This window comes from Anolis sagrei, chromosome 1, assembly GCF_037176765.1.
Source record: "Anolis sagrei isolate rAnoSag1 chromosome 1, rAnoSag1.mat, whole genome shotgun sequence".
NCBI lineage: Eukaryota > Metazoa > Chordata > Lepidosauria > Squamata > Dactyloidae > Anolis > Anolis sagrei.
Genome location: NC_090021.1, coordinates 292316143 through 292338144, shown reverse-complemented (window position 1 = coordinate 292338144; position 22002 = coordinate 292316143). Strand labels below are relative to the sequence as shown.

The window sequence follows — 22002 nt, the reverse complement described above, 5'->3', positions numbered from 1 at the left end:
GCAAACTTGGGAATAATCAAAACTGTGGAAGCTAGATCTGTGAAAGGGGAGGCTTGACTGTACTGACATTTAATGTCACATCATTGTAGTATTGAGAAAACTCGGAGTAAGATTGCACTACTTCATCCAAAATCACCGAGTGACTCAGCCAAGTTATTATTTATTTAGTAAAATAAATCTATCTGATGCTTGTCATATATTTTTGCCCCTTGGACAATTCAGGAATTCTGATTAATTGGGTTGTGATTTGAAGTCTAAACTTCATTTTTATGCATATTTTGAAATTCTTCTGCATTATGCAGATTTGGTCCTGGGGGGGAAATCAGCTACATTACACTGGCAGCTAATTTATTTTTACAGTGAGTTAAGCATAGGGTAGCATGGTTTTAAATGTTTCCTCTTCTAAAATGACTGATAAAAATCTAATTACATTTCCACACTTTTCTTAACATTAGAAGCCAAGCCATTTTCAGACAAAACAAATTCTTGGAAAATGGCTGAGTACATGGTTAAAACTACAATTCAAACCAGGGCCTCTCTCAACTACAAAGTCTTTTAAGAGGTGTTTCACTGTCCTTTGAATAATCTCAGAAGAGTTTAGTAGAGGTAAATGTAAATAAAGATAACAAAAGTATCATATAAAGAGACATCAGTGATATTTCACATTGGATTATACTGTTGTCCCTATGAATGACTGACCATGGGTAAGTCATACTCTCTCAGTCTCAAAGGAAGGCAAGCAGAAAACCATTTCTGAACAAATAATGCCAAGCAAACCCTATGATTAGTTTGCCATAGGTTTGTCATAAGCTGGAAACAACTTGAAGGCACAACAACAACAACAACACTGTCAACCAGAAGTGATTCATATTCAAGAGTAGAATTTTTAAAGCTTTCTTACTACATATACATTAGGCTGTAACATATCAGAAATCTTAAATTTAAAATCAGAGGCTAGGATACATAACTTTATGATTACACAGCTACATCATTGGCATGATTTGTAACCATGCCAGTTCACTTTCTGTGATGTCCTATTTTGCACAATGGAATTTCTCATTGTGAAACAGGGCACATTATGCATCAGGACATGTTGTATATTGGGGCATGTATTGCTGCTTTTACTTGCAAACTGGTTCTGATGATGCAGCTTTGTCGAGTGACACTATCAGAATACTCGTTAGATTACATTCATCTTGATACCTGTCATAATAATCACAAACTGTCAAATTTGTTAGTGATCTTGGCCCATATTCAACATTCACTGAGAAAGAAGTGATGGGCCAGAAAAGAATGAGACCACAGTCAATAAGCGTAAAAATGTATGTATTAGAAAGGCAAATTGTAATATTAAACAAGTAGGACATAGAATAAAATTCCATAGTGAATCATATATGTGTGCAGTATGAGTCTAACAATGCTCTCTTTTAGGATATTCTCTAGCACATTCCCATTTTCCTGTCTACTAATTAGCAGATAATCTGCAGCTACTGAGAATTATCAGGTGAATTGAAGATTAATCTCACCATAAACTATTTTATATCTATCTAATCATGGCATCTTCTGTCTTTTTTGCACTTCTATAAACTCTGGTTTCCCAAGATTGTTGATTTTTCTTTTTGTCTGTGTGTGGGCTGTTAAGGTATCAGAATGGGATTCTGATACCTGAATTTGATAGGAGGCAAAGCACACCTTAAGTGTAATTGATTTAGTTATTTTATAATGCAATATACTTCAGAATGCAATAACAGGGCTATCACATAAAGGATGAAAACTCATTTATTCAATAATTAGCTGAACTTCTTGATTTAAAAAAGAGCTCAAAGGTGAAGTCTTTAAAAAAGTTTTTACAAAACCTAATAAAATCAGAAGATGGTGGGAGATGCCGTGCGGCATGGAGTTTGATGTCCCCAGCAGGATACCAAGAAGTGGCTCTGTAAATTCAGTGTGGGATTGCGACACCATGCTAAGTGTGGCCTGAATCTCGCAGGCTTCCCTTTGATGAAAGTGTAGTATATTAACTGGGAAAAAAGCATTCACTTTTATTTGTCTGTCCTGTCTACAACAGCAATCTTGCCTCATTTAAGGCAGTTCTACATGAAAATGCAAAGAGAAGCAATCTGTTACAAATTAGTACAGCTCCCCTTTCATTTTACTAGCTAGTAATTGGAAGGGGTTAAGAAAGTGTAATTTATCAGATTATACGTGTTTATCTTTTTGCAGGGACAGCATCCCTTTGGTGAATTTTCCAAGTTACCCTGAGGGAATAATCTTTCCTTGATGTCCATTTGATCTAAAAGAAAACAATGACGCCTGTGAAATATGGGAGTATAATTTGTTGAGTTTGAAAAGGAACAGTTTCCCAGACTTCTAAAAATGGTATTAATGACTTTATTAGAACCTTACCTTTCTTTGGAAATGTTTTTGCTTTCTCGTTTCCAAATGGTCTTAAAATCACTGCAGAACTCATACCACACCATGAAAACGTAGTTTGGCGTGATTTCCTTCTCACCAGACTTTGGCTTTATCCCAAAATAGTCCACAATTTCTTCAAAGCTGCAGAGTTGGGGAGAAAGGATTGTCACCATATAAACCCACTGGGGAAGTTCAGTTTCCCTGGCAACAGAGTTCTAATCCTATAGCCTAGGTTTGCAACGAACATAAATCTGCTGTAACTTGGAGATAATGCTGGCAATGATGGTAGATGCAGTGCAAACTTTTTTTATATGCATGAAATAATAGCACTGTACATATAGAAAAAATATATTATGGAGTGGTGAGGGAGAAGATTTTTTTAAAAAATTCTGATTCTAAAGGGACAGCTGTATTGATTTATAGTATTATGTTATGTGAGTTTCTATTGCTTGGAAGTCTCAAGTCTTACATACAATAAAATTTCAGTTTTCCTCACCTTGTCTTGTTGCCATCTTGAGTTCTTTTTTATTTCAACAGTGTAATTGTTTTATTGACTGCATTTTACAATTAATTTATGCCATCCTTTCAAAGATGTTTGCATGCTGGCTCTCTCACTACTATTATTTGTATTCTCCATGTCTATTTTAATGATTTGGTTTTAAAGTGGTGCCATCTTATATCATGGGACTGGTTTCAGTTTTTAAGTAGACTCAGTAAAACCCTTTGAATGTTTCCTATAAATTAACATTTTTCTAAATGTACAAATACAGTATGCACAATGAAGTAACCTCTGTTCTAAATACAGTTAAAATTAGAACTCGGTTTCTCTTTCACTGTCCATAATATCCAGACAACCAAATTCAGCTGTTGCTTCAAGACAAACAGGCTGGATAACAATATTGTGGGTGAAGATGGATGGCCATAGGTTTATCGTAACACATGGTATGCATAAATCAAAGCACTTTATGGCCCATGGCAAATCGAGGTTTGGTAAGTGAATTAACCCAGACAAATGCCTCACCAGATCAGCCAAGTACCAAAAATGTAGGCTAGTGTGGGATATGCTCATGGTTGAGCTCTGATCCACCAATTTGAGGAGAGACTAGAGAAATAAAGCGAGGAGGGTCATAACTGAAGCTGCCCCAAATTGCAGACTACCTCATCCTAAGTGGTCATTCCAAGACTATTAGTCTTTTCTAATGTGTAGAGTTCTGAATTCTCTTTCTTTATCTCCATCACTAGCAGTTATGACAAAGCAACCAAATAATCATAAACATTATGTTGATGATAAAAACAGAAGCATACTAGGCATGTGGTTATGTAGTAGGAATACCTACAGTATTGTCAACATACCTATGTTACAATAAAATGGGCCAAAAATTCTGGCCTCGGTAGGTAACCCAGTTCAACTTGGGCAATAGCCTGATAAGCAGTGTCTATGGATTAAGCTGCCAGTTCACTATAAGTGATCAATCAAGTACTTGCCAGGACTATTCAGGGCCTCTTAAATCCAATAAAATCTAGTGAGATCATGCAACTAATACAAGATGTGGCCTGAAATCTCGATGGGCATCTCACAGTGGTTGGAATTCCTGGTCACCAAGATATCCTCCCAGGCCTAGAGTCAAGCCACTCCAATAGAGAGGGTAGAATTTGTGGAATGAACAACAAATCCCAATTCCATGACCATCCTAGTACAAATTTGTCCTCTTGATGCGCTTTATTTCATCCCCTAGTGAAAATTAAATCCTATTGTTTGTCCCATCTGAATCTCCCAAAAGATACACTAGTCTATTTACCTATCTCACCCAAGGTTGCACGGTTTTATTCCTGCATTTGGCCCAGCCCACTGTGTTCAACCTCTTTATTTTATTTCACATCCTCCGTTTACCCTATTGTATTATTTTGTTATTGTTTGCATGTTATTTGATGTTATTATCTGTTGCATGTATTTTATTTTGCTTTATTGTAATTGTTGGGCTTGGTTGCATGCTAACTGCCCCGACTCCCCATGGGGAGATGGTGGCAGGGTATAAATAAAGATTATTATTATTATTATTATTATTATTATTATTATTATTAGAAGCAACTCATTTGACCTTTGCATACTGGCACAGCTTGTAAATGGACAATAATGGTTTTGTCAAAATAGCTAACAACCTGATTGGCCTAGAAAGCCTACTTCTGTTTCAGAGTTATTCTGGAAGATAAGTACAATAAACTATTGGAAGTGTGAGCATATATTAAAAATAAAACACGTTATTGCAAATTAAGTGATATATAAACTTAATGAAAGACATTTCAAGATGAAATAGGATTACAAAATGATTCATTTCACATTTCAAAATCATGAAAATATATCTCATGTCCTACGTAACTGTTGCTATTGTTTTGCTTTGTTACTCTACTTGCAGTATATTATTTTTCACAATTTAAAAAAACCCTGAAAAATAAAATAATATTTTGAGAAATGCAATGAAAATTTTTAAAGAAACAGCAAAGCTTACCTCGTTTGTACATTTTCCAAATGGCTTTCTTCAGACTTATGTTCGTCTACAGCTACAAAACAATAACAACTTTTAAAATTCATTTCAGAAATTGGATTACAAAAGTTTGTTTTTCAAGATGTTTTGTACTTCACATTGCTTTGTACCAAAGAGATCTGTTTTGAGTGTTAAGCTGTTAGCAGTACATTATACAACTGTGCAGGACTTGATAGGCTGAAGAGATGCTTTCTCAGATCACGGTGTCCTGAAAATGTGTTTGGATCGTGAAACTCAGCACTATCTTATAAGTGTGTGTACAAACATTCAGTGGGCTTTGAACTCTAGAAGCACATGCAGCTCTGAAGACAGGTACTATTTGTGAGAAGGCTGCTGACTTTTAAGTTACATCTCATTCACAGTGAAGGCATGCACAATAATGTCTGTCTGCCTTTCCACTTAGCTGCTTCATGCTGAAAGGAACAGTACATCAAGACAACAGAACAAATACCTTCTTGCTAACTCATCATGGGTTTCTGCAATGTGGACTAAATGCTTGTCCCACACTTGCTGCTATATTTGAAGTGAAGAGGAAGGATAGGTAAGATGTTTGTGTGTCATGGAGGTACTGTTACTTGATTATTTAGTACCCATCCTTTCCCACTTCCAAACTGAATGTTCTTTTTATTATAAACACTCATCCATTTCCCCCCATTTAAACCCCTGCTTTTCAGTAATTCAAGACTTTTGCTTCCTTCCTTGTGGAAGGATATAAATAAACATAGTAATAATAAAAATAATTCCTTTCAAATCTTTCTGAATCTTAAAAAAGAAGACAGGTATTATCTACTGTAAGTAGAATACATTATTGGTTTTTAATTAAAAATAATTCCACCCCAAATTATATAGTCTCTTCAGAGGAAAAAAAGGCAAGTGCATGTGCATTCCTCTTTACACATTCCCACGACAGAACTGTATTGGGAAGCCATTATACTGTATATGTGCTCACAAGAATTCATGCAATAAGCCTCAAGTCAAAATTCTGGCTTTGGAATGTGTACATTTTGAAACCAATTGTAACAAAACTAAGCAAAACAGGAAATAAACTCATAATCCAGACCTGATACCTGCTTGCATCAAGAAGAGATGTATTAACCACGGCAGCTGTCAAATTCTCCTAATTTATCTGATCTAGTAACTAGATCAGATAGTTAACTATTTAACTATTGGCGAATGTTAGATACAGTTTTCTATATTTAAATATATTTTATTAAGTTGGTTAAACACAGAAAATTTCAATTTGAAATGTCTTGATAAATATTGAAAGTAGCAATAAGCTGTGGCAGGGGGTGTGCTTCAGGATGATGTGGTTAGCCCCTTCCTGTTCCTCAGCCATGGTGTACCCACAACTTTCTCTATGATATTAGGAGGCTAGCTGTGTCATCCCCAAGTGTGCCAAGTGCCCATGTTGTAAACTTCTGTGACTTGAGTAGTCCTTTGGGTTTATGGTGGGTTCTGGGTATTGATCCCTTAAGTAATTTGTAACTACATAAACTATGTTTGCCAATGTGCTCTAAGAGCTCAGTCTCAGTGTGTGATTTGTTTTAACATGGCTAACATCAAGTCTACTTTCCCTCTCACTAGAGTCGTTCCCAGTTATGGATTCTATGGTGAGATGCATACACTGTATGTGCACTTTATCAAAGGAATGATGTGAGAGTCCTGCTTACACCAGAGACAAAAAACAGGATCCACAAGTTGTTTGAACATCCTGGCCTCCCTTTTCTTGTAACATCTAAACAATCTCTAATTTATGAGGAAATGTAAGCAAAATATGTTGTAAGTGCCATATCTATAATAAAATTTAATAATGAAAACTGGTACACCTACAGGGCAGTCACATAGTTATTTTTCAAAACAATGTTTTGAAAAATATGAAATAACATAATATACTTATTACTAATAAGCAATAGATACTTTCATTATGAGGAGTATATACACATTTTTGTATGTGGATTTGTAAAGGTTATGGTACATGCCTCTACAGTAGAGAGATTTTGAAAAGTCTTAATGCTGTTCAAGTGCATAACACATGAAACACAGTATATGTATACATTTTATCCACAGAAGAAAGTCAGAGGTAATGCAAGGAAACTAAGAAATTATGCTTTGTTTAAAAATGGTTAACATTGCCTACAAATCTGTAAAAAATAGTCTTGTATGTAAGTTTACTATACAATTATGGCTGTGAAGTAAGCTAAGCCAGATATTATATTTTTATTTTATTCTTGGATTTTTAAAAATATAAATAGCAATCTTTTTTTTTAAAAAAAAGAAGCTTTGGAAAGAAGAGAAAGTTTGAACAAAGAAGATGAAAAACATAAAATTAAAAATAATGTTTCAAATGAGTATATCTTCTTTAGTAAAATATTGACGCTCACAAAAGTGGATGCATCTCTCAAAATTCATTATTTTTAAAAGTGTACTAAAAAAATTTAAGTACTATTTTGACTGCTAGAGTTCTGGAATAAACTGTTTTTTTCCACATTACTCTTGTGTAAGCAGCTGTTTTTGAGTCTCCTTTGTGGAAAGAAAAAGTGGGGTATAAATAAACATAAACATAAAATTAATAATAACACAAGCCAACGAGTATTTTTCATCGGAGATAAAATGCATTGATTAATCAATTAGCTTCATCACAAAACTACACGTGATAGAGAAAAAAGTAAACACAGATCTGTATTCAGTGCAAAAATCTCTATAAGAATGACCTAAAATTACATCTGATGAAAAATACTTGTTGGCTTGTGTTGCACGAATATGATGTAAAATCTGCAGAATTTACAATAGTCTGTTGTAATGTACAATTCATCATAATTTTTAAAGTTGATGTGATGGGGAAAAAAGACATTTAAAATCAGCATAAAATTGATTTAAACTTTGCCACTCTCGTTTCTGATTATTACAAAATGTTTGATTTTGTTGGCTTGTGTAATAGGTTAAAATTGTGCAGTTAGCATACATTGACACTGACATTAATCAAATATTCTTCCCCATCCCTCACAGTTATCAGCAGTAACTTTTGAGAACTATTATTACCTAACATTATAGAAAAGTATGCTTTCTATTTCCTTTTATTCCAAGTAGAAAGATTTTAATTAATCTTTCTAGGATTGTTAAACATTCCCAAACTGTTTAGGAAACTGGGAAATTAGTTTTAATCTCTTTTAAACAAATGAAGTTTAAAACCAATCTGTTCTTCATTTCCCAAAATAAACTAGGCAGATTTAATAAAGCTACAATCTTCTACTGTAAGTATTAAAAAGGAAGGGAAAAATAGAAAAGACCAGCACATTCTTATTGTGGGACAATGCAGCCTGATGAATGATGAATGATGGCCAATAAGAATGGGAAACAGGTCTTTTCTAAATCAGGAGACCGTTGTAAATACCAAAATAATAAGCAAATTGGTTGTTAGACTTGATTATTAGAGAATTGGTAATGGTATAGAAGAATAGAATGAACTCAGCTTTAGGAAAACTTACAAAAAATGTGGTTTGAAGTATTTTAGAACATAAAAACCACAGCACAACCTCCTCCTGTGGGATGCTTACAATGATTTATGAAACTGAGATTATTTCTGCTCATTGGGCTTTGCAAAGATTGATTACATATGATCAGGCAAAAACATAGGCATGAAGGTTGTCTAGGAGCCTCACAGATCAAAACATATCCAAACTATTATTTTCGAAAATATTTAAAGGGGCAAGGACAGGGGATATGCTTTCATTTTCATGAATTCCCCCTCCCTTTCCTCATTAGAGCATTCTCCTTTTACAAAGTAAGCCACTTCTGGTGGTCGGGAGCAGAGGCTCATTGTAAATACGCAGCAGGATAGTGGCAAACCTGAGATTAATTCTCTATAGATTTATATAGACTTTTTCCCACTGTTAATTGCTTTGTACCATTTCAAAGGTGCTTATGTTGCCTTTTTTATTGCTGGTTACTGACATTATTCTGGCATATGGTGGTTGGCGCCATGTCAGAAAATGAACATTTTATACCAGAATGAAAATTGGGTATTTGACAGTTTGTGACAGAGTTTGGAGCAAAGAAATTGCAAGATAAGATTTATAGTGTATTTTATATGGAGCACATCTGTTTCTTTGCACACACTCTCTTTCAGTGCATGCTAACACAATGAACAGATTAAAAGCATGAATGAAAATGTATGGGAGCATGTGTATGTATGTGTGTAACAATAATACAAAAATATTTCTATGATTTTTACAGAATTAAGTGATGAATGAATGCCGTTGACAGCTTTCCATTTTATGGAGAAAACAGTTTTTGAGAAACCAGCCAGTTTTAGAAATGGTTTAATAATTTTAATGGCAGTAAAATTGTCAAATGTGAATTGCACATCAATGTACAAAATGAGTCTCTTCTTGTTTAGTTCTGTACAATGTTCAGTATAATATACATGTATGAGTACTCAGAAAAGTAGAGAAAAGTTTAAATTCCATTAAATATATAGAAAATATCTTTGATCCAATACACACTCCTTCCCAATCCCTAAATTTTGTTGTTCTTTCTGTGTGCTTTGAAATAATTTCTGACTTATAGTGACACCTTAAGGTGAATCTATCACAGAGTTTTCTGAGGCTATCTAACTTGCTCAGGTTACCCAGTTTCCATTGCAGAGTGAGAATTCAAGTTTGTTCTCCACACTTGTAGTCCAACGCTCAAACTATTATGCCCAAATTACATTATCAAAATACACAGTGCACTATAAACATAGGGCAACCCTAGCCCCACAGTACATGGTTGGGAGTTGCCAAAAACAATAACCACTTCTAGCTGAAAAAATCAATGGTGAACCAAGTTTTTATTTAGAAAATAAAACTTTTTAAACATTTATATATTGCACTCATGTCAGCCTGAAGTTGAGCCAAAGAAAAGGTTTCGTTCAATTGAAGCCTGTCCTTGATAGGCCAATGTTTGTTCAGCGATAACCAGAATGAAAATGCCTATCACTGGAAAGAAGTCCATAATATAGTATTCCTAGAACCTTTCTGAATATCTTATTTCCTACACTGGTGAACAATCTAATGACCTCATCAGACAGGATTAAAAATGGCAGCAAACTTCGGTTCCTCTCAATTTGCTCACTGGAGCCCACCAGCTCCCATCCCATGATGTAGAGCTACTTCCAGCAGTGCTTCGTGGTGAAAATGGAAAGGAACTGGCATATGCCGCCATGGCAGTAACATGGGAGGCTTCCTGTGTTGCATAGGGAACAACACGAGGAAGTTGGATGGCGGACCTTCCCCCCCATGGGGTGGGTTTTGGGTAAGTTAGGCAATGTGGGGCATGGGGCAATGGTAGGCACCGTCGGATTTGCCACAATGCATGGTGATTCCTGTGGCCAAGGTGATAAGGCTGTAATTGGGCAAAAAAGATACTGAAAGAATACTAAAGCTGAACATGCATAAAATACATAAACTATGATACAATTACAGGAGTAGGCATGGTGATAAAAATCAAATTCCAATGTCCATGTTGTGGCGATGCCTGTATTGTCCCCATCCAAAAAGCATAAAAATCTTAGTGCTACCTTATTAAACCAACGTTTTTTCATCAGATATTTAAAGAACATGCAGGTATGGTGTGGGAAAGTAACAATCACTAGTCCACTGTTTTTAGAGCTGGGAAGCAGCTGGAGCAGAGTGCATCAGTCCCAACAAAGGGCCAATTTTGCTGGGTATCTTGTAGGAGGCAGGTTCACATTTTTAGGGGTAGATGGGCATTTTTCCAAATAATGATTACCAGCATGGACATAGAGAGTTGGCTAGATTACTCAATGGAAGTGTGTGTACCAATGAATTCTCAATGTGAAGACAAAAAGGGGATAATGAAGGACTGGTTTCTCTAGTAACAAGATCTGTCAATAAAATGCTTTGGAGAAACAGGAAATAACACCCTTAGCTCTCATCCCCTAAACTCTATTCTCAAAATAGAAATAGTGGTTAACCTCTGCTTTCAAATTCCCTGTTAGAGCGTTCTATAGTCATGGCCAATTTAGATCTAATTTAGCGCTCTGTATATCAACAAACTTTTTTCAACCAGAATTGGAAAAATATACCTTTGAACTTATGCAGAGCTACTGACTGAATGGCTTTAACCGAAGGAAACTTAACATTTAAGGATCATAAGGATTATAATTCAAGTAGTGTAAAATAGTTAGTGCATACTGTTAAGTATTCATAAGAATCATCATACAAGGCAATTAAAAACAATACCTTTGAAAAGAGATAAGGCTAGAGTTCATTATAGCTGGAACTTTATGTAACACAACGGACACAAATAATTTACTGTGATGGTTTCCGTTCTCAAAAATACCAAAGAACAATCCCTTGTTGGTTAAGGATAACAGTCAATATGAAGCCAGATGTTTTAAATAAGCTAATTTGTACTAATGTGATCTCAGATACTTTCCCCTTCCCCAATTTGTTTGCATAACACTAGCAACACTAAAGCTGTACTGTCTATAACTTCAAAAGGGATGGTTAATTTCATATAAGCGGTCAATAATTAAAAAAAGCAAGTATCTGTCTCCAACTGTAGACAACAACAACAGGAATGAATACATATCACTATTCAAAAAGACATTGCAGCATTATCTCTTCTTAATGTTCATAGTACTGCTGCTGCTGCCATGTTCCATCCCTGGCATCTCTAATATTTTTCCAGTTGCCTGCAGCTGTTGCAATTCATGACCATGGAAAGACAGATCAAAATGCCTGTGACTGAGGCAATGAAAATCAGGATCTCAATAAACGTTTAGTAACAAATGGAATTTTTTAAAACATGGAAATTGCAGTTATTCAACCAGTCTCCGTTTCACTAGAAACATATGGCATGGATGGAAAAATTGATGAATTGTGAAGCATATTTCTGATTACTTCAAATGTCTATTTCACTGTTTTTACCACTAATTGAAAATATCCAGTAATTAAAAATAGTTGTGCGGCATATCATACTTTGGTTAACAAACATCCAGGAATTTCTGCCCAGATCAGTCCTTTACAAGTAGGAACAGCTGGCCTCAGATAGCTACCATGTTCTGCGTCCTCTGTAACAAATTATAACAAGTAATTTTGTTTATTTCTCCCATGTAGTTATGTGCGTATGCCATGTGTAAAGCAAATCTTAGTGGATCAAAAATGCTCAAGAGCAGGTTTTCTGAAAACAACTGTCATTGCATGAGAAAATCAGAGACAGAAATATACACGTTGGTGATGCTTCATTTAATGGGGTTGAAGGAGTAATATCCTTTCCAGCACTGACCATTTTATAGTCATTGCAGCCAATAAAATGCACTTTTGCTTTCAGTCCCTGAAGCTGTTTGATATCTATTTGAAGTTTCTGAGCAATTCATCAGGGGTTTTGGAGTTTGGTGCTGTCATCAGTATCCTGATGACAAACTATTCTTTTTCTTTGTTACCAGAATCAGCTGAGGCTGTTCAGGTACTGGAATGATGCTGTAATGGGATGAATGAGGGCCAATAAACCGGGGTCAAATAGACAGTGGCTCTTCTGATTGATTGCTCCTGAATCCTCCTGAGAAAGTAGATGCATAATGTGGGAGCCCTTCTAGCTTAATCTTGGTTATTAGTGTTCAAGTAGACCCTGTGGCCCTGAAAGCTTAACTTCAAATTGTATGCAAGATGTGGTCTTTCCTTGACAGGGATAAATTATATCACAGTAACCCATGCATTGGTCACATGCAGAATAGACTACTGCACTATGTTTACTATAACTTCAACAGCAAGACCGCTGAGCAGAATACCATATAAAAAAACACCCAACATTAATAAAAGAAACTGCGTTGAATAGCAGTACAGTCCAAGTCTGAATTAGAGGTGCTAGCGATGACAGGTAGAGATCTGAAAGGTTTGGAAGCCCAACACCTATATGTATCTAACAACAACAACGACAACAAAAACAACTTTATTTGTATCCCACCACCATCTCCCTAAAGGGACTCGGGGTAGCTTACAAGGCAGCAAAAATACAATCCAAAACATATACAATACAACAAGAATTTGCCAAAACATTGAGCAGCACCAAGTAACATAAAATAACAACTTACAAAAATTAACAGAAAGCATCTCAATTAAAATAAACTAACCAATAAAAAAAATAAACTAACCAAAAAAAATGTAGTTAAAAATGAACTATACAAACCAACTTTAGTGCCCCTGCCACAACAGGTTAAAATATCAGCATTAAAATGACGGCGTAAAACTTCATTCTAATTGCGGTCATCTGATTTAAATGATACTTTAGCCATTGAAAGAGAGGAATAAAAATAATTGCGTGGCATATCATAGCCATGTCTTCAGTTCCCTCCAAAAGGATTGAATTGTGGGGGCTTGCCTGATTTCCCTGGGAAGGGCATTTCAAAGCCAGAGGGCCACAACTGAGAAGGCCCTTTCCCTCGTCCCTGCCAACCATGCTTGAGATGGGCGTGGGATCAAGAGGAGGGCCTCCCTGCCAGATCTTAGAGCCTGCACAGGTTCGTGGGGTGGGGGGCAGCCAGTGTTCATAGGTGGCCATTGGAGTTGTTTTAAGAGGGGCGTGGTGTGCCCCATTCCATAGCCTGGTTGCTGATCTTTGTGCTAGTTGTAATTTCTGATTTCTAAAAGAAATAGGATACAAGTGCTATAAGGTATGTAAATATATAAGGATTATCTCAAAAAGAATTAATATGTAAAACAAAATAATCCTTGTGGTGGTGATGGGAATTGTAAATGTTGGGTATGTGTATGTGTATGTCCTAAAATAAATAAATAAATAAATTTTAAAAGTAGTTGTAATTTCCAGGCCGTCTTCAAAGGCAGCCCCACATAGAGTGCATTGTAGTAATCCATTCTAGATGTAACTAAGGCATGGACCACCATGGCCAGATCTGGCTTTTCGAGGTACTGGCGCAGTTCGCACACAATTTTTAATTGTGCAGAAGCCCTCCAAGCGCTGAGTTCTGCAGTAGGGGGTTTTCTCTATCTCTAACTAGCAGAGAGAATTCTCTGTGGGGAGACTTGGAGGAGCATGATGCTAGTGTCCCCTTAAAGATCCAAAATGACATTGATGCCTTCATTTGTGTGATAAGTTAAAAATGAGTTTTTACTGACCTCTATAGGTCCTAATCTATTTCTTCCCAAATATTCACCTACATGGTTTTAAACCATTTTAAACTTTGAAGTGTTTCAAGTTAATTTTGTTATTTTTTGTCAATTTAAATAATAATAATAAAAAACTTTATTTGTAGACTTTATTTGTAGATCTCCTCAAAGAATTTAAAGTTTGTGCTTTAAACTTTATATTCTTTTAAATTGAACTTATTTTACTTGCACGCTGCCCCGTGATCCCAAAGATTTATGTTTAAAAAACAAATATTTCATAGTGCACTTGAAAAGGAAAGAAAAATGCTTGTCTGTATAAAATTGCTGAGAAAATGTCAATGAACAGAACCGAGTCCTTGCCCTCTAATAGTTTTTTGCTTGTTATTTAGAGCAGCTTAATTAGAACAGTAGACTGGTGTAAAGAGTTTAGTAGAAGGCTATATATACATATGAAAGTGTGGGAGACTGTGGTGTTAATGTGCACATATACACAGTGCTTTCTCAAGCTCACTTACTGCTGGAGCCATAAATATAAACTGCTAATTAAATGAGATGAAAAGACCACCAGAACAGACATACCTGTGATTGAAACACTCCCACTGTGGAAGCCTTTTCTTGCAGGAACCCTGCTAAGTTTATGGGAAAGCTTAATACATGTATTGCATTTGCCTGAAATATATCATTAGTGAGGAGCTAGAATCTATGTTGAGAAATTTATAGTCTAGGATTCCAATCCTGTGAAAATTTACATGGGAATAAACCTTATTGAACTCAGTGGGATACATTTGGAGTAAACATGCATAGTGGTCTGGTTGCTATGTACCCTTTGTGATGATTTAAGAAACAAGTATTTGAACACACATGAAAAAACAAACTTCTACATATAATATCAAACATAATTGACTACATGTGGTTTTATAAATGCATGATTAAATCGATTATCCTTATCTACATTTTAAATGTTTTGATCCAAATTCATGGAGAGCATAAATCTCAAGTTAGAGTGTCTCTTCAAAATAGTAAAGTGAAAAGTTAAATTTACAGAAAAACATGAAATTATTACTTAGTTGGGACCATGGTAAATAGAGACACCACATCGAAGCTGATCAGTTTGCCATTAGTATTTAGCTTGAGGTTGCTGATTTTTTTTTTCTATGAAGTGGGTTGAGTCCTTGATGTAGTGTGTAGTGAGCCCAATATGGGTTTGTAACTGTGCTGCCAAAAATTTTGCTAAATTGTATGTGGGGGATCCAATGACACTCATGATGGGTCTGAATGGGGTGGAATTCTTATGGACGTTTGAGAGTCCATAAAGCCTAGGCGAGAGGGCTTCTGATTTGCATAGTTGTTGGCTTATGTCAAAATTGATCGAGGAGTTCTTGATCAGTTTTTCTGGTTATTTTGGAAGTTGGGTCTTGTTTTAGTTTTTTGTTTATTGTGGAATCCAGGAGTTGTCTGACCTTTTTTTGTATTGTTCTGCTTCCATTATTACTATGGCATTCCCCTTGTCTGCTGGTTACTCACATCATCAAACTGTGTGTCACCCTGCATGTGACTTCTCAGATATGTAGCATAAAACTATTGAAGCATTTTTAGAGATATTCCCCATTTATTCCTTGTATGGGGAAGTAACCATTACAATTGGCTATGGATTCCCTTTTAGGACTCAGACAGGTATATATGGAAGATTGTGGTCCTATAGATAACCTGGACCCAAGCTAGCGAAAAATGCTTCCCTTCCACAATTATTGGAAATGATGCCCACCAGCACGGTGCAACAGCCTCGGTATTATAATAGACAGACCACCACTGAACTGAATAATGCTTAAGAATACATATGAACAAACAGTTTTGAAAAGCACATACCTTTCAGAAAAAAAGTTTCTAATTTGTCCTTAAATGGCTGGAGATGTTCTTCAGGTGAGTCTTTGAAAACCACTTTCATCTGTTTTTCACAAACTGGAATGAGAAGTTTGGTTTTACATTTTTTTAACCAAAATTACAAGTAACAAATGTATCATACTACATCTTTTCTTGTACAAACAAAAAAGAGTATGAATTGAGATAGCTGTTTCCCATCACAACAGCATAGGTATTATACATTGTTAAGTCCTTTAAAGGATAGTGATTTTGATGATTTACTGCAACTACATTCTTGGCAAAAAGACTCAACACACACACACACACACACACACACGGATGCTTTCAAATTAGAAGTTCTTAGCCAAACTGAATTGTATCTCTACAAGGTTCTGTAAGATTAGAAAAAATGTACTTTTTGGAAGTATCCAGATAATTTAGAAAACAGTTTAGTAAAACAATCTAATGACTCAAGAAAAACGGTTCTTGAAACATTTGACGTATCTGAGAGTTATGATTTTACTACTTCTATGATCTCCAAGATATAAAGATAGTTTGAACTCAAGACGTATAGGGCTTTGTAGTTAATGACCTGCAACTTGAATTGTGCCCAGAAACCAACTATTGCTTTCCTCCATTCATAGATACATTCATGAGTGACTTTTTAGCATCAAAGAAGTCTCTTTTGGAGTAATCAAAAGAAAACAAACAAAATTGTCACATGAGCAAGACAACAATAATCAGTATAATCCATAACGCAATTATATCTACACATTCACATTACAATTATTTAAATCTACCCAAAACTGAGAGTGTACTTCCACAGTATTTATATTTGTACCTGCACCACCAACCCATGAGAAATGTGGCAACCCACCAGCCTGCAATAAAACTCCTGGATCTAAGTGGCTGGGAAAATATACAGCACAATCCACATATTGTAGAGCTGGTATTTGCAGTTTCATTTATTCATGTCCAACAAAATATGTCTTATCTCGGCATATTTTAGGTCCTCCAGTGCAAGTTTATGGTATCCTTGTACTTCTGGCAGGTTTTGCTATTAATTGTGGTTTTGCACATCGATGCAAAAACTACACCTGGTGCTGAAAAGATGATAATGTCAGATATCCGAGATGAGCACTAAAAACATGGGGCTATCTAACATATCACTCCCAAATTGTCACCACTGAGATTTCCTTGGAGGGTCTCAAATGCCAATCTTTGTATCTGGGTAGATTAATATTGAGGAATGCTGTCCTTGAGATTTTGGGTTCATGAACCCAAGGTGTTTCATGTCAAACACAGCAGAACACTAGAAAATCAATACATATCTTTGTTTATATACAATCATATTGAAAGTATTGAGGGAAGGTGTGGGGATTTAAAACATTTTTTAAAAAAGAAGGCCAGCTTAACAAGCCACCATGTTGTGAAGAATTTATAACGATACTTGTTTGCATATAATGAGAATCCTTCAATATCCTGATGAAAATTTTCCTATATCATTACACAATGAAAATAACTGAAAGAGTACAAGATCTGGGCGGTTACTGGTGAGTCAGTGATAATCAGTTAATATTTATTTTAGTTAGCTCTAATGCATGTGAAAAGTGGCAAGAGATAGATGACATATAGGCACTTTTCACCAGTTACATAGATAGAAATGTGAGAAAGACAGTGATAAATGCCTTGATAAGAGTTTTAAATGTGTGTAACTTAATATATTGCAGGTTTGGAGGATTTTCAGTGAACAGCTCCCCATTTACATTACTACTATAATTGCATAAGGGAATACAACAGCTACAACCTATACAGCTATTTTTGAAAACAAAAGTGACTGTGCACAGTTTTGTGGATTAGGAGATCTAATACCACATACCCGTGGGATGTTCAGTCCAGATTTTCTTGATAAATTTTGCTTAACTTGCTATTCCATGTATTCTGTATAACAGTGATGAATTACTGTGCAATGGGGAAAACAGCACAATTATTTGAAGTGGAATTGTGACTAAAGCTTCAGTTCTTACACAGAGCAAAAGATTTCTCCAACTCTGGCAAGTCCCAGCCTTTTCAGGGAGTGTAAAATAAAACGGGCCTCCTGTTGGCACAGCGGGTTAAACCACTGAGCTGCTGAACTTGCTGACCGAAAGGTTGGCAGTTCAAATCCAGGGAGTGGGCGCTCATGCTGGCCACATGACTATGGAGGTGTCTATGGACAATGCCGGCTCTTCATCTTAGAAATGGAGATGACACCAGCCCCCAGAGTTAGACTTAATGTCAGGCGAAACCTTTATCTTTACTAAAATAAAACGACATTAAGTGGATTTTTTTTTACTTCTATAACAAACTGGTGGTTTCTTATGGGAGAGACAAGTAGTGAGGCACAGAAAACATTCTCCTTGTGTCTCTAGGGCGGTTTGAAGGAACAATACTCCTGGTGCACTAAATAATGATTTCACCTAACTAGTGCACATGATCTGCTTGTGGATATTTAGGTCCAGGCTATATACAATAGCGAAATTCAGTGCAATTCCTAGTTGTGAAGCTAGCTAAACAGGCACCAATGTGCCTAGAGACCATAAGAGCAAATGAAACTGGCACAACTCGAAATGGAAAAATGAAGCTCTACTACTGCAATGTTTTTCTCCACTAACCTTAAATCGGATTGAAGCCATGAACCACAGGTTCACTACCAGAAATTGGAGGATGGTGACAGTTTCCTTCCCATCTGGATGACTGAAAACATCATGGTGCTCCAGCATTGTAGGTTAACCATATGTTGAAGATTACTTGATGGTAACTAACAAGGTGCATCTATACTGTAGAATTAATGCACTTTGATATTACTTTAACTGGCGTGGCTCAATATGGAATCATGGGAGCCACTGTAGTTAAAGTGATATCAAACTGCATTAATTCTACAGTGTAGATGCACCTTAAGCTTGGTTGTTTCCCCCTCTTTCACTATCTCTTTTTTTAAAGATCATAATTTTATAGGCAATGACACTGGATGTTTATGCTCTTCTGTAAGAAAACTGGACTTTCTTAATACAAACAGTCTCGAATATAGCTAGAAATTTAAGCATCATATGTTAGCCACTTTACAAAGCCATTCACTATAATACACTTCAAAATTTATTCTCTGAATATATGCTGTGTGATGCATCAAGCTGAAGTCTAGTATGGCAATTACTTAAACTCTCTAAAGTGAGTGAAATGTACCAAGAAGCATTATTAAAAATTCCTGAACTCATGCACTGCTAGATGTACATTATGGTTCCCACAGCCAAGCTCAGAAATAATTAACACACCATTAAAGCATTGCTCAAACTGCTGAAAGGCGGTTTGCCACTCTCTGCAGATTTAATGTGATATTTAGCTGAACATTATTTTTATTTAAAAATCCCCAAACAAACTAAAATATTTACAAAAGTGAGTCTCTTCCTTAATGTCTGTTGGGCAATAGTCTTTTAAAACTCCACAGACACTTGTAAATCTGTCTAAAGAATCATTATGTATAAACAAATCTTCATGCAAGGAGTACAGCAATGTCTGCCAGGTAGGAGTTGGTGTTTTTAAATGTCATTTTTAAAGTAAATGTAAAACTAGAAATAGTTCAGTGTTGATAAGAGTGAGTTGCTGAACAAATACTTGGATCTACCAGTAGCACTTATAGGAATAATCCTGACAGTGAAGCCAACTATTTAGCAGCATGGACCCCTGTAAAGCTGTCACTGATACAACCCTTTATTAACTAATCTCCAGTGAAAGTTTCTAACTGTCACTACTGCTTGTGCATCTACTAGTATCTGCTTCAAAGTTGACAAGTAATCCTACTGTATGGGTATTCAAGATGTACTTTTCTAACAGTTCATTTAAAAACATGTGCATTTTGGATGAAAGCCATACTATTCAGATGGAATTTTAAAATAAGAAGATTTTTTTAAATTATTTCACAATTGGATTAAAATTAAAAAAATACTGATCTAAGTATAACTCTGGGCACCTAATTTTAACACAAAAAACTGGGAAAACTTTTTGACTTGAACATAAATTGGGGGTGGGAAATGAAGCAGCTACGCAGATTACACCCAACTCTACTAATACTTTCCTCCTAATTCCAAGGAAGCCTCCTGCGCTCTAAACCAGTGTCTGGTAGCTGTGATGGACTGGATGAGGGCTAACAAGTTGAAACTCAATCCAGACAAGACAGAGGTCCTCCTGGTCCGTCCAGGGGGGGGGGGGGATTGGGGTATTGGGTGGCAACCTGCTTGATGGGTTACACTCCCCCTGAGGACACAGGTCCATAGCTTGGGGGTCCTTCTGGACTCGACACTGTCACTTGATGCTCAGGTGTCAGTGGTGGCCAGGAGGGCCTTTGCACAATTAAAACTTGTGTGCCAGCTGCGACCATACCTTGTGAAGTCTGACATAGCCAAGGTGGTCCACACCTTGGTTACATCCAGACTGAACTACTGCAATGCGCTCTACATGGGGCTGCCCTTGAAGACGGCCTGGAAATTCCAACTAGTACAACGGGTGGCAGCCAGGCTCCTAACCAGAGCTAGCTATAGGGAGCGTACAACATCCAGCCAGCTCTACTGGCTGCCGATAAGTTGCTGAGCCAAATTCAAGGTGCAGGTGATGACCTATAAAGCCCTACATGGTTCAGGCCCATTCTCTCTCCACGATTGCATCACCCTCTATGAACTGGCATGGACACTAAGATCCACCGGGGAGGCCCTCCTCTTGCTCCCACCACCGTCTCAAACCTGGTTGGTGGGGACGAGGAAGATGGCCTTCTCGGTGGTGGCCCCCTGCCTCTGGAATGCCCTCCCCAAGGAGATAAGGCTGGCCCCATCCCTCACCTCCTTCCATAAGAACTTGAAGACTTGGTGGTTTCATTAGGCCGTTGATAATGACTATTCTCAAGTCTCAAGCCCTTGGTCCAACAGTTAGGACGTTGCCTTGTACCCCAGTCCATCTATTCCCCAGTCCCCTGTCATCTGAGGGCATCTTTTCTACTGGCCCAGACCTTTTGTATGGCCCTGGAATTGAGTGGTCCCCTAGTAGAGCCATTGCTGAGACCGATCCTTGCACTGTAGCATTCAGCCAGCCCCATTTTTCCCTTCTCCTTGCACTAGCCTTGGCCCAGTCCATTTCAAATAGTCCAGCCCCTTATTGAAATCTTGGCCCCTGGCAGCTTACCTTGCATGAAGAAGAGAGCAGAACTGCTTTTAAATTGATTTTAATGTATATGTTGTGTTAACAGTTTATGCCTATGTTTTTGTTTTATATTGTATGTTTTTGTATTATTTTGAATATGTGGGAATCACTCTGAGTCCCCTAGGGGAGATAGGACAGCATATAAATAAAGTTTTATTATTACTGGTAAATTTCATAATAAAAATAGATAACAATAAAATTACATTAATTGAGGCATCAGTAGGTTAAACGTTTTTGAATATTTACATAAAACTATCATTTAAGATAAGACTTTCCAACTTTGATTAAATAATGATTCTAACCTTCTTCAATATAAATGTGCTTACATATACTTCCAATAATTACAATAGTTTATTTTAACTATATATTTTGGTGGAAATACTGTATGTATATGAATAAGGAAAATTAGGAAAGACTGGCACTGAGAGAGGAGGAGAGGAAGGCTTGCACGGTACAAGAGAGGAGGAGAGGAAGGAGAGCTGGGTTGGTGTGCTGAGAGGTGAGGGTCCTGGCAGGAAGGTGTGGGGCTGAAAGAAGCCCTCCCTTCAGCTCCTTGCCTTCCTGCCAGGACCCTCACCCAAGTATAAGCCGGGGGGGGGGGCATTTTCAGCCTTAAAAAGGGCTGAAAAACTAGGGTTATATTCAAGTATATACAGTAATAGTGAGGGGACAAGGACATTTTAAAAAATGAACATTTTAAATTTTAAAGATGGTGCTATTTGGAACATGCCACATTATCCACCAGTTCCTGACTGGCTCCTAGATTCTTGAATAGAATCAAAATAACTGATAGTCTAGAATTCCTTCCAGTTGTTGTTGTTCAATCGTTC

General features: G+C 36.7%; 1 protein-coding gene across 3 annotated transcripts in view; it reads right to left on the bottom strand.

The window, feature by feature from the left end:
• The window catches only part of FMN1 (formin 1), a 190066-nt gene that overhangs the window by 13603 nt on the left and 154461 nt on the right, over positions 1–22002 (bottom strand). For all 3 annotated transcript variants that reach the window (XM_060760044.2, XM_060760052.2, XM_060760057.2), the window contains 3 exons: positions 15953–16045; positions 4923–4974; positions 2407–2556 (listed from right to left, as the gene is read on the bottom strand). In XM_060760044.2, coding sequence (XP_060616027.2) covers positions 2407–2556; positions 4923–4974; positions 15953–16045 — 295 coding nt within the window. The remainder of the gene's footprint in view (positions 1–2406; positions 2557–4922; positions 4975–15952; positions 16046–22002) is intronic.